The sequence below is a fragment of the Mizuhopecten yessoensis genome, unplaced genomic scaffold, assembly GCF_002113885.1.
Source record: "Mizuhopecten yessoensis strain PY_sf001 unplaced genomic scaffold, ASM211388v2 scaffold4001, whole genome shotgun sequence".
In the NCBI taxonomy this organism is placed as follows: Eukaryota; Metazoa; Mollusca; class Bivalvia; order Pectinida; family Pectinidae; genus Mizuhopecten; species Mizuhopecten yessoensis.
Window position 1 is genome coordinate 780,696 of NW_018405326.1, and position 13,861 is coordinate 794,556.

General features: G+C 35.6%; 1 protein-coding gene across 1 annotated transcript in view; it reads right to left on the reverse strand.

Annotated features, from left to right (window-relative positions):
- Positions 1-13,861, reverse strand: part of LOC110448317 — a 64,253-nt gene that overhangs the window by 49,477 nt on the left and 915 nt on the right. Inside the window, exons 2-12 of the mRNA XM_021494491.1 lie at positions 9,845-9,957; positions 7,837-7,880; positions 5,740-5,975; positions 4,996-5,158; positions 4,683-4,805; positions 4,307-4,421; positions 3,264-3,507; positions 2,474-2,615; positions 2,034-2,182; positions 1,317-1,565; positions 577-667 (exon numbers count right to left, since the gene is read on the reverse strand). Of these exons, the coding sequence (XP_021350166.1) occupies positions 577-667; positions 1,317-1,565; positions 2,034-2,182; positions 2,474-2,615; positions 3,264-3,507; positions 4,307-4,421; positions 4,683-4,805; positions 4,996-5,158; positions 5,740-5,975; positions 7,837-7,880; positions 9,845-9,957 (1,669 nt within the window). The remainder of the gene's footprint in view (positions 1-576; positions 668-1,316; positions 1,566-2,033; positions 2,183-2,473; positions 2,616-3,263; positions 3,508-4,306; positions 4,422-4,682; positions 4,806-4,995; positions 5,159-5,739; positions 5,976-7,836; positions 7,881-9,844; positions 9,958-13,861) is intronic.

Consider the following 13,861-nt stretch of genomic DNA (forward strand, 5'->3'; position numbering starts at 1 on the left):
TTTTGTTGACCTTTGTCCATGGAAGGTCCCTGCAAAATTTCATTGAAATTGGTTCAGGGGTTTTGGAGAAGAAGTCGAAAATGTAAATTGTTTACGGACGCACGACGGACGACGACGGACAAAAGGCGATCGCAATAGGTTACTTGAGACTTTGTCTCAGGTGACCTAAAAATGTATCTCTTAAGTGTTTTCCAAAGTCAAAACCTCAAGTCCTGTACAATATCAGTTCCTTACTGTCGCTGAAACCCATCCGAAAATTTGGTTAAGCATATTATGAATTTTGATATAAGTAGACAGTAGAGGTTCTAAATAACATATCTAAACACCTTGTATGTTTTCTATGCTTTTGAAAATTTCTTTGTGCATTTACAACTTAAGACTCATAGGAAATTACTATACATCACTTACATTTTTTTCTTTTTCAACATTAGTAATAAAAATAAGACTGTGAAATCAAATATGTCATATTATACAAACATTTACTGAAACACATAATTTGTCAAAATAATACACACAATGAGTATTGCAGTTTTAACATTAAGTTCTTCCAAGCCGTCAGAAAATTACGATATTTACCAACAGTCCTCTCCGCAACTTCTTTTACAAATATGTCCAACAGTTTGGGATTCCATGCTTTCGTTTGAATGTGCAGGATTTGTCTTCTTGCCTATTATGAATTTAAACAATCGATTAATAAATTTATAGTGTTATCAAAACTTTTTAATTAGTAAAATATTTCTCCTACGTTAGTTAAGACAGAAAGTAATTGGATAACATTAAAGTCTGATAAAGAAAATTGAGCAGCATAGATAGATTTTTTTAAACTATTAAAGGAATGTGTTGGAACACTAGTATATATATTAAACATTATTAGAAGTCAGAACTATTAATATCAGACTTATGTCAAAACAATATATAACAATAGGTGTCAGAGCACTATTTCAACTACCTACTGGTCTGAAAGCATGTGTACCTAATGCACAACAGTACATGTAATTAGACAAACACAAACACATTGCCAAGTGCCGTAACAGCAGGCCTTTGTAAGGAACTGATTAAAGCTATTGATTTTTAAGTATTTTATCAAATTAAATTAAAACTGCTGCAGAATATAAAATAATCATAAGTCTAAAAAATACTGACTGGAATATTACTGTCCCAATCAAACTATTGTAGACTCAACATACATGTCTGAACTGCATTGTAGCAATGCCATATGTATTTATCTTACCTTATCATATGTAAGTAATCACTTACTTCAATTATGTTTTATTTCATGAGTTTATAGTAAATATATGTGCAAACCATATACCTACCTCTTGTGAAGGTAGCGGGAAGAGAAATTCTCTGTCGAATCTCCCCGGTCTCCTCAAGGCAGGGTCTATCGAGTCAATGCGATTAGTGGCCCCTATGACCACAATCTCGCCACGACTGTCCAGTCCATCCATCAAGGCCAAGAGGGTAGACACTATGGAGCTATGGATCTGGTCCTGTCGACTTGACCGGACAGGAGCCAAACCGTCAATCTCATCAAAAAAGATAATGGAGGGCCTCATCTGGTAAGCCTTCAATTTAGAGAAAAAAAAGCAGCAGTTGTTTAGCTAAATTATGATACAAGAATGTGATCAACCATGATATCTTGAGAGGTAATATTTTTAGATAAAATGCAGGAGGATATCAGTTTCCATTTTAACATTTATAATAATATTAATTGGTATTTAAAAAATTCCAGAAGATTCCAGACAAATATTTATAGAATTTTTAGTTGAATCAAAATTAACGAAAATAAAATTCAGGACAGTGGTATTGCAGACAGGTGTTTCAAAAGGATTTTAAGTTGTGAGTGTTCAACACAAAGTAGGCAGCTAATTTCAGTACATTTCGAAGAACCTCATTACCATTCTTCTCCTCATTTTTTTTCAATGAAAATATCTGTAGTAGGAGGGAATTTTTACTGGCTACTGGCTTCAAATAAACCCTCTGAATAGATAGTATATTTGCAACATTTGAAAGTAATTTGAAAGTATGTGTACCTGGTCAAAGAGCAGTCGTAGCTGTCTCTCTGATTCGCCGACCCATTTTGACAAACAATCAGCTCCTTTTCTCATGAAGAAGGCGACCCTTTTTTCACCTGAGCTACATTCATTAGCAAGAGCTCTAGCCACCAGTGTTTTTCCAGTTCCTGAAATATCAAAATTGAATTTTAAAGTAAACCTCAAGAGGGTTGCTGTTTTTAATCACGACTGAATGATACCTCCTACATTTACACTTACAAGTAAATAACAAGTAGCTCAATATTTCATACACCTCATTTTCTGGCAAGTTGGTATTCATATCCTAGTTCAAAACTTTTTAAATACAAAACTGTGAAAAAGATTTAAATGTGATTGAAACGTCTTGCTCTTGAAAAGCTGTAATGGATGTGGCAAGCCAATACACAAAACCTACAGAGTTACATGGAAAGAAATCTTACCTGGAGGGCCATAAAAAAGGCAACCCCTTGGTGGACTGATTTTGAATCTTTCAAACACCTCTGGATACAGTAATGGGAATACAACCATTTCCTTCAAAGCTCTCACATGCTTTCCAAGTCCACCGACACTTTCAAATGTTGTCTGCAGAGGAAACAAACGAAAGTGGAAACAAACCATAGGCTCATTACAGTTTAGGTATTTATTTTGGCCATAACAAAACATTATTGCTCCGATATTATGTATTTGATCACAATAAAACATCATGCCCATACATACATTGATTTTGACTAGGGATTCCAATGCTAGAGTAGTAAAGCAGAATCAGTAAACCTATCATACGACATTGTAGCTGTAGGTGAATCTCATTACTTTTACTAAATTTGATACCACTAGCAGTACATAGATTTATTTTGAATGGTGAGTTTTGATTCTAGAGATGTGTAGCAAAAATCAATAAATCTACCATTCAAAATTGTAGCTGTCACAGAAACTTAGTCTCAAACTCGAATTTCTCCAATACCTTGTTTATCAAAAAGATTCTGATGTATTAAATCTTAAATACCAATTTGTTCAACATCCAAAGTCTATGACATTAGGAGGTTTCTATGTATTTTACACCTTGACATAAATGACATCTTTTACATTGTTGTGTACTCGGTATGAACCAGATACCCTCTTTGGCCACTTTAGACAAAAATCTGCATTGTATAGATATTCTTTGATGTCATGGTGGTGGTTTTTTTTTATCATTTTTTTGTCAAGAAGTTACCACAAAAGAAAGAAGCATACCGATCTGTCCACACTCATAGGGTCCACATCAGCAAGGCTTGACCCAATCTTGGCACGATCACGAAGAACTCCTGACATATTGACCTCCTCAGAAGACATATTCATAGGCAAGCATTGATTTCTTGCCTTCGCCATGCTTTTTGCCTTTCTGCGTTTGAAGCGTTCTTCATCACTTGAGTCATCACTAGATGAGGATGAAGACGACGAGGTACTGGAGTTACCATGGTATGCTGCCTTTCTTCGACTGAAATAACAAAGCAATGATTTAGGAAATTATAAACAATGGAGCTTAACATTGGGTTACTTACTGTCATTTGCAGACCAGGCAATATACCTACAAATGTACAGGATATGATAATCATATATGAACTTCATTTTTCAATCACAGGTGGTATAATTTCTAAACATTTCCTCAGGTTGGTAAGCATGGATTATGAAAAGGGTTTTTTACACAACCAATACACTTTTCTATGTGATGTTTCCATGACTAGTACGATATGTACACTGTCACCTTCATCAGACAAATGACTAGTAGCTGAATTGAGTCATTTCGGTACAATTGTACATCAATTGTACATACGCTTACAGTGTAGTCGAATCAACATCGATTTTGTGGACAACTCGTACACATTTTATACCTTTGTGTGCATAGGCTTCACTGGTCATTTGTCTGATGAAGGTGCCACTGTACATATCGTACTAGTCATTGAAACATCACATTTTCATAAAACAGGTGGTATTAATTACAAACTTTCGATACCACTCAAAATAATCTCCAAACTATTTTTAATGTAAAAACAGGTGTACAAGTTCATATTTAAAGTAATAAGCAGTCAAAAAAAAGGTTGTACTTGCCCAACCAAAGAATATACCACAGTACCAGATTTAACCCCCCAACCTGAAAGTAATATTCTTAATATTCCTGAGAATGTGGATTGGAAAAATAAGAAGTCAGCTCTCTGGAAGGATTTAACGCAAACATTATACAGTACATATGTTTAAACTGTTATACCAACACATTATCACATCACTAGTATATATACCCCACAGGCTTTGTCCGGTGCGCGGGAGATCGGTACACTTCATTTTTCCTTCGCTTCTCAATAGGGGAAGGTGGTGACGCATCCCTGAATATACTAACTCTGGTTTTTCTTTTTTCTGTTATAACAGAGAATGTGAAAGAATTATACATTTTTTCACAAATCATGATTAAATTTAATTTTGAACATTTCCACAAACCAATACAGAACTAATATAAACTTATCAGATAAAATTAATTTATTGATCCCCCTTTTCAGGATAATATATTAATGTAAAAGTATTTAATAGTACATTCCAGATTTCAAGCATAGATATTACCAATTGATTGTGCTTTCGGCGTTAAAATATTTTATGATGACATCCCTGATGTGGACTTACCAATTGGTACCTCGAAGAGCTGAGTACGGGGTTTGTACTCCCTTAGATTGTACGAACGCCGTGGGGGTGCATCATCTTCTTCTTCTTCTTCTTCTTCCTCATTGTCTTCCTCCTCATCATCACCTTTTTGTTTCAAACAAAAATTATTAACAATTTTAACATATTTTGGCACCTTTTCACCATAATGTTTAAGTGAATTAAAAAAAGGGTTTCCATTTTCAAATCTGTCCTATCAATGACAAAGTTTGATATTTGATTAAAATCTCACGCAGTGTATACATCATAGCTCTGCTATTATTTCATAATTACTTACCACTTTCCTTTTCCTCCCTATTTTCCTCCTCCTCCTCTTCATTATTCTCATCATCAGAATCATCCGAGTTTTCCGACTCTGATTCTGGGATAGGAATGCCATACATATCTCGCTTAATAGATCGTCTCACTCGCTTCACTCGGCTATACATGTCCTCTCCTTTCTACAAAGATTTAATAGGAATTTGTTAAAGATCATTACTGTCTACTTATTAACTGGCATATGCAAGATTTAAGGATTGAAAATCAATATGATACTATTTTCATGCTGCACTCATCTTGTTATGTCACTACCAGACAGACATATTTTAATAGTCTACATTGGTACTTTTCATTTTTACAATAACAATTTTGTAACATTTTTGAAGGATAACATTATTTCAATGTGCGTGCAATGTGTACTAAAAAGGATATGTGCCACCAATAAACAGTCATCAAACACAATGTTTTAACTAAGTTTACATGTTTAAATTTTAAAAAGAATGTTGAAGACTTGCCGAAATATCTCACAAAAGTCACTCATCTGTCAAAGAGTTGCAGTACTTCGGTCATTTTAAACATTTAAGTACAAATCATAAAATGGACGAAAAAATATTGGCGGTGCACATCTTCCGTGTATGTGATTACATCTGTAAAGTTTCCATAAAGTTGTCTGGACAGGCTACGGTCTACAGAAGGATGGACAGACAACCTGATTCCAGTAAGCCTACTCCCTACTTCTCTATAGTGGGTAAAATTAACTCACCTCATCAGCAACAGGTTGAACCTCCATAGTCTTCCTTTTCCTTGGCCGATCTTCATCTGCAAATACAGGCACACCATCTAGATACAAGACTTTATCCAGCATCTTCTGATCAAATGTACCATATACTAACTTCTTTTGTCTGCTACTGCGACGTACAGCAGCATCGCCACCGTCAATATCACCATCTATACTGCTATGTCTTTTTCCAATTTTTGTCTGCCTTCTCTTTGTTGAAACTAAGGACGTATTACATATAAATGGGTATTTTTCACACATCATAGTTTTTTAATTACAACCACAGATTTATCAGAGTAGTTAGTTAGAATTTACAACCACAGATTTATCAGAGTAGTTAGTTAGAATTTACAACCACAGATTTATCGGAGTAGTTAGTTAGAATTTATCAACAAAAAAAAGGAATATTGTGAAATTCAGCATTTGCTAAATTGTTTTATCAGTTTAAAATGACACATCCTCACGTGAGGCCCTAGCTACACATGTAAATCATATGTACAATCACTAAACAAGACCAAAACAAAACCTTCACTTTTTAAATTTGGGAATTCGAAAAGGGAAGGGTGATAACTCAGTTTATAAACAATCAAAGGTACTGACCAGAAACAAATAACTCCATTAATTTACGGTACATGCAGACAGTTTGACAATAATTGCATGGAATGAACATCATAAAGAACTATGAAATAAACTAGAAAACGTCTGTAAGACATAAATGCCCCCGCTGCCATGTGAAATTAGTTTCAGTTTTCTATAAAAAGTAACAACCACTTTGATCTTGATACCCTGAAACATGCACACACACAAGGTACTACACTTAAAGTTGAAAAGTTGATTTTAATATTCATGTTTTTTTCTGTATGTTATTACCATCCTGAAACACAAGGATGTCAGAGGTATACCCATATTTGACCTATATACATGAAAGAATGAAGTTGCTAAGTGTTTAAATTGAATCAGTTGATGATTTTCTATATAAAGCAAGTGACCTTGGCTATGACCTTGGAACCTTGAAACACAACAATGTTCGAAGTATACTCATACTTGATCTTTGCATTAAGTTTGACCAAAATCCATGAAAGAATGAAGTTGCTAAGTGTTTAAATTGAATCAGTTGATGATTTCCTATATATAGCAACAGCGACCTTAGCCTTGACCTTGGATCCTTAAAACACAATGATGTCCGAAGTATACTCATACTTGACCTTTGTATAAAGTTTGACAAAAATCCGTAAAAGAATGAAGTCGCTAAGTGTTTACATTGAATTTGGATGCAACGCGATGGGATGGACATGGGCAACACTATATGAAAATACAAAATAGTGTAATAATATTATTTAATATTATAAAGGGCAATAACTCTGTAAGTTACTGTCAAATAATTCCCATTTTCCACCTCATTTGAGATCTTATTGATATAAGGCTGCATACAAAGTTTCATCAAACTTGGTTGATAATTACTTAAGTTATCATGTTCACAAGGTCCAATAATAATATTATTACAAAGGGCAATAACTCTGTAAAATACCGTCGAATAATTCCCATTTTCGAACTCGTCCGAGATCTTTTTTGATATATGGCTGCATACAAAGTTTCATCAAACTCGGTTAACATTTACTCAAGTTCTTGTGTTCACAAGGTCCAACAATAATATTATTACAAAGGGCAATAACTCTGTAAAATACCGTCGAATAATTCCCATTTTCGAACTCGTCCGAGATCTTTTTTGATATATGGCTGCATACAAAGTTTCATCAAACTTGGTTATTATTTACTCAAGTTATCGTGTTCACAAGGTCCAATAATAATAATATTACAAAGGGCAATAACTCTGTAAGTTACTGTCCAATAATTCCCATTTTCGAACTCTTCTGAGACCTTATTGACATATGGCTTCATACAAACTCTGTTAACATTTACTGAAGTTATCGTGTTTACAAGGAAAAGTTAACGCACGACGACGTACAAAAGGCTATCACAATAATAAAACCTCAAAACAAATATTGATCATAATCTCTCTGTCTTAATCTATTTACCATAGTCTAGGGATACAAGCATACCACAATTTTTTCTACACTTTACCTTCATCATCTTCGCTATCATCATCAGCACTGGAAATAACTAGCCTGAAATAAAAAAGATAACAATACAATTTTATAAACTTAAATGTGGAACCTGGTTTTAGATTTTGCCATTATACTGACATGAACTATTGCATTAGACATTTCAATGAACCCCGAGAGCTATGTTGGCTAGGTACAACCACACCAGACTGGTTGAGGGGGAGGAACCAGACAAAGAGCAATCTACACTCCCTTTTATACCAGAGATTTTCCTATTTGCAATTGAAGCAAATGACAAGTGTTTAACGGCACATTAACAACAGTTTGTATAACATAGTGACACCCAATTGCAGCAGTAGGGATCTTATCTTTTCCTATCTTAATTTACATTCGCAGTCTTTATACTCTGACCATGGCCACCTCCCTTGGCATCGTCTCATTTCTAGCTACTTTGCTACCCTGTGATGAAGATGATGGACTTTTTTCCCAGGCTGGGACATACAAATCCTTATAAATCGTAGTTGTTATTCCCTGCTACATGTTCTGCATTTAGGGTAATTATAATGACTGGTTTATCTGTTGTCAATATATTGCTGGTTGCCTTCAGTGTGACTAAATTAAAGTCAACATCTTACCTGTGCCATTGCTAGTAAGCAAATGTCGACATACTGCCTCTCACACACCTGAAGGTTAGACATCCTTAAACTACCTTAGCTGTCACTAAGATACTAAACCCAATGAACAGATCATCCATAGAGCTAGATGTTACTTTCAGCAGCCAGGTTTCTAACAGCGTGTAGTAGTGTAAAGGTAGTAAATATTTAACAAGTCCTCTGGAACTGTCTGTATGTTGTAGAGCCAAAATAGTGCAAGTCTTTAAAACATGCATGATAAAAACACCTGAAAAAGCATTTTTGTAGAATCTCGGCTATACAATTTTCAGTTTTATATTCATGACAGGAGACAAATGTCATGCATGCAGTGTTTTCGCCAGGAGTTATTTGGATGTGCTATGGTAATTTGGTATTAAATAATCTGGTATAATATTTTTCCTTCGACTGAACCACAACACTACGAACTATTTCTGCATAGCGACCCATTTATCATGCACAATGCCATTTTCAGAAAGAAAGCTCAAAACAAGAGTATAGCTGATGTTGGTCAATTTTAGATAAATAACATTATTTAATAATCTTGACATCGCATTTTTATTGCTCATTTTCTTTTTCTGTATCATTGTATTTACTTTAACTGCAAACAAAATAGTCTGACTCAAGAAAATTCATAATTTTAGCAAATTTCATAGTTTTTTATATACAGCTAAGCAAAACTTCCAAGAAATAATGAAATATAGAATGTCTGAGAAAAAGAACTAATAATTACATTCCAACCAATGACTTATATTTTGACAGATTATTTATTTAATTTGATTTAAAAAGATTTTTTGTATGATTCATTAAATTTTTAAAACAACATGGCCGCCATGTGCAGTATGTATTCTCACTTGTGATGTATTTTATAGTAGCTTAAATGATTTCAAGATATCTCAAAATTGTATTCTCATATGCAGCACAGGAAGATCAGCAGACGTTTTACTTTTTCTGAATACAAAGCTAAGTCTGTACTTCTGTATATGTATTTCCTCTTTTTGATGTATTTGTGGGTAACGTGTGAAAATCAAAACGTAGACTGAAGCCTTGATTAATAGACATCACTAATGAGACAAATCACACTGTTAATTGTGGTCTATTGTTCACTTCCCCACAGGTTGATCTACCCGCAGAGATTGTCAATCGGGGTGTCGCTCCTAGAGAACAATAGAAAGCTAGTCTAATGAGGGTGAATTCTTATTGAGCAGGGGAGAAGAGGTTATTAAATTGTAAGAACTTGATTTTCCGGTCGTATTGGTGTTGTCATATACATGAGTAAGAGTAAAATTCTGGTGCGTAACAGCTCATAATTCATGCCTAACAGGCCTGTTTTTTAAATGCTAAAACAGCCACTGGCATGTTCTTGGTATACTGTACCTTCTAGGGGGGCGACCCCTGGGTCTGCCAGACGATGATTTTTGCTCTTGATAATGTGCTATTTCTCTCTTTGTTATATGAACTACACCACTGTCATCACTGTTCTCATCATCCTATTAACAGACAAGGTATATATTACTAAAATGCTAAAACCACATTAGTTAACAGTACAAGTCAGGTGACGACCAACATGGTCCACTAAATAAAAATATAGAAACTTTATTTATTTTACAACAATTATAAAACAAGTTATGTTAACTTATTTTTATTACTCTTGTTGATCCACTAAGGCTAACCAAAACTGCAGACTCCAAAATTCTGATCAGTTGCCTGTTTATGGTCAGCTATCTACTCCAGTATCTGTTGTTGGGACATGGTATGTAGTCAAGTAATCATGAGTGAGGCATGAATTTATTGACATAGGTATTAAACATTTTTCTCCAGTACACCCATAAAATATAACTAGTCCGTTCGCATGGAGAAGGTACAACCACGTGGTCTGATATATATTTTCTTAAATTTACAGTCTTGTTGCAGTACTTATCTAGTACTCTTAAAAAATCTGACCCTCTAACCCCTTCTTCCCTCTCTCTCTCCTCCCCTCTCACCATCCCCCTATCTCTCTCTCTTCCTTTATCTACATGTGCATGTTTATATTTGTGCGCATGCGTGTGGTTCGGTGCGTGAATGTGTGGGTGTATGTATGTCACTGATTAATTAATTTATAATACATAGCTTATTTACGTAGTTCTGCCATCATGGAATTTGGTTAAAAAATATATTATTATACAGGGAAAGGGCTTGATATAAGTTGTAAAACTTGTGCCCAATTCCATTGCTATGTAAAAAAAAGCAATAAATATGTTTAAATAACAAAAAAAATATGTAAACAAGAGGCCCAAGGGCCTTAGCGGTCACCTGAGTAATATCATAGGTACTGGTAGCTTTATTTTATTGTTTAGATGTGATGTGGAAATCAGCATGTAAACTAAGTGAAATACAATACTTGTCATGTCATCAAAGGATAAGAATTTGAAAATATTGGTAAATGTTCTCTTTGGGGCCCCGCCCTAGCCCCTGGGGAGGGGGCAGGAATCCCAATTTTACAAAGTAATACTCTCATTCACCAAATATGATTCTGACTAAGTTTGAGTAATTTTCTCCTGAAAATGGATAAAATATACCCAAAAGTGTTATTTCCCTATATAAACTATAGTAAACTTTACCCCCTCCCCAAGGGACAACAGATAGCTTGAGGGTCCTGAAATTTACGATTTATATAAAGCCCCTGATGATTTTCTTTCCATGCAGAGAAAATGAATGTAGTACCTCTGAGTCTGGAGAAATAGATTTTTGAAATATTGGTTAATTTTCCCTTTGGGGCCCCGCCCTGGCCCCAGGGGTTGGGGTAGGAATCTCAATTTTACAATTTGAAATCATCTTCTTCAAAGGATAATTCTCAGCAAGTAAAAATAATTTCCTACAGAAAGTTGTCAAAATATACCCAAAAGTGTTTTTTCCCTATATAAACTATAGTAAACTTTACCCCCTCCCCAAGGGAGAACAAATAGCTTGGGGGTCCTGAAATTTACAATTTAAGTAAAGCTACTGATGATCTTTCTTTCCATGCAGAGAAAAGGACTGTAGTACCTCTGAGTCTGAAGAAGAAGATTTTTGAAATATTGGTTAATTTTCCCTTTGGGGCCCCGCCCTGGCCCCAGGGGTTGGGGTAGGAATCTCAATTTTACAATTTGAAATCATCTTCCTCAAAAGATAATTCTCACCAAGTAAAAATAATTTCCTACAGAAAGTTGTCAAAATATACCCAAGTGTTATTTCCCTATATAAACTATAGTAAACTTTACCCCCGTCCCAAGGGAGAACAAATAGCTCGGGGGTCCTGAAATTTACAATTTAAGTAAAGCTACTGATGATCTTTCTTTCCATGCAGAGAAAAGGACTGTAGTACCTCTGAGTCTGAAGAAGAAGATTTTTGAAATATTGGTTAATTTTCCCTTAAGTAGCCTCATTTACCAAGGATGTTTCTGACCAAATTTGAAAAAAATCCATCCACTGGTTCTTGAGAAGTTGAAAATGTAAAAAGTTTACGCACGACGGACAGCGATTAGAATAGGTCACTTGAGCAAAACCAATAAAATAAACTCTTAGTTCTCACAATCACTTTTGCCAAATTATGGTGCTTTTATAAAGTGGTAGATAATGGCCATAAATAGACCATTATTTAGGATTTTGGAGCCAGTGATTAAGGTCAGTTTTAGGGGGCTAAATAAGACCAACAAAGACAGTCATCTTCCTCTTCTTTTAGTAAGAGATGAATCTCCAAGGATGGAGCGATTACCGTCTCCGGTGGAGGGAATAAACTCTCAGGTAAAGTAAAGTAAATATATGTACAATTTAAAGATTGCTTTGCCGATGTTCAAATTAGGGAGGTTGAAAGTAAACAGTGAGATTGTTTTTAAAGGAAAGAATAAGATTCAGCTATGTGTGAAAGCAATTTTAAATTATTTCAATCAGTGATTGTGCGAGGGAAATATGAGTACTTAAAAAGATCTGTATGTGTGTGTATATGTCTAAACCTGTGCAAGCCTTAAGTTCTTCTTTCCGATTACAATAGAATGGATGTACCAGAAGAGGAAAACTGCATGGCCAGACCGGGGTTCTGACCCTCGACCTTCCAAACTCCAGACGGGTGCTCTGCCAATTGAGCTACCTGGTTGCCGACGATCGACCCAGTTCAGTTCCGCTACATTCCTCTCTCCTTTTTTTAAGTCTTCGCCCCAAAGACAACACAATTTATAACCCAGGTTCGAGTATTCCCTTGTCAAGCATTCATCTAGTACTTGGAACAAGTGTTGGTCACAGGCACTGTATGATACTGTGCCTGTGACCGACACTCTGTACCGTACTGTTTGTAGAGAAGTTAGAGTGCGATGATTCGCTCTGTACCGTACTGTTTGTATAGAAGTTAGAGTGCGATGATTCCCTCTGTACCGTACTGTTTGTATAGAAGTTAGAGTGCGATGATTCGCTCTGTCCCGTACTGTTTGTAGAGAAGTTAGAGTGCGATGATTCACTCTGTACCGTACTGTTTGTATGGTTTTCTTTATTTTGTAGAGATAATTAAATTTTAGTGTATGTAGTGTATTGTTCACTGCATCTTGTGTCTTGTCAGTATAATTTTTGAAGATGTATCCTGCCGCTTTGCGTTTCATTTGCTCAAATTTGTCTTATGTGTGTCTGTTTGTAGTGATCCCATGCAAGTAATGCATATTGTAGTTGTGGTCGCACTTATGATGTGTATGTTAGGTGACTTTTCATCATTTAGGGTGTTGGAATTGTACCTGCTGCCCCCATTGCATGATCGTAAGAGGCCACTAAATATGGGATCTTAAGTTTCTCTCCTTTCTAAACAACTTTCTTCTTCCTAATGTCTCCCTTGACAATGCCTCACTTTTGGCCCTAGTTGAGTGTTCGCCCCTGTGAGGAAGGCTTTGGGTTCTGTCCCCTGGCCGAGACAAACCAGAGTCTGTAAAAAAGGTCGTTTCTATCTTGCTTAACGCTCAGCAATTCAGGAGTGGGACGACTGGTTCGCCCGTTGTCAGTATAATGTGACCGGGTGGGGTGTCCTGCTGGGTGTCTTCGGCAGTATGTTTCAGTGAGGTGGCACTATAAAGTCGGCATTAGTTACACACTATCACAAGGAGACAAACACGAACATATTGCAGCCTCCCAAAACACACACACATACACTAAACGCATGCATCTTGCACACAGAGGAGGCTGTCCTTAAATGACTATAGCTGTTGATAGGACGTTAAAGGGGCTGGTCGGGGAAAAAATGTCATATTTGCTTAAATGGCATACACATGTTTAAAATACCTTTTTATGAAATATACCGATACAAATTTTGCTGAAATTCACTCCCTTAGAGTGAAAATTATTATTATTTAAAGAAATCCTAAATCGTCACCTGACAGTCTAAAACTCTCAATTGAC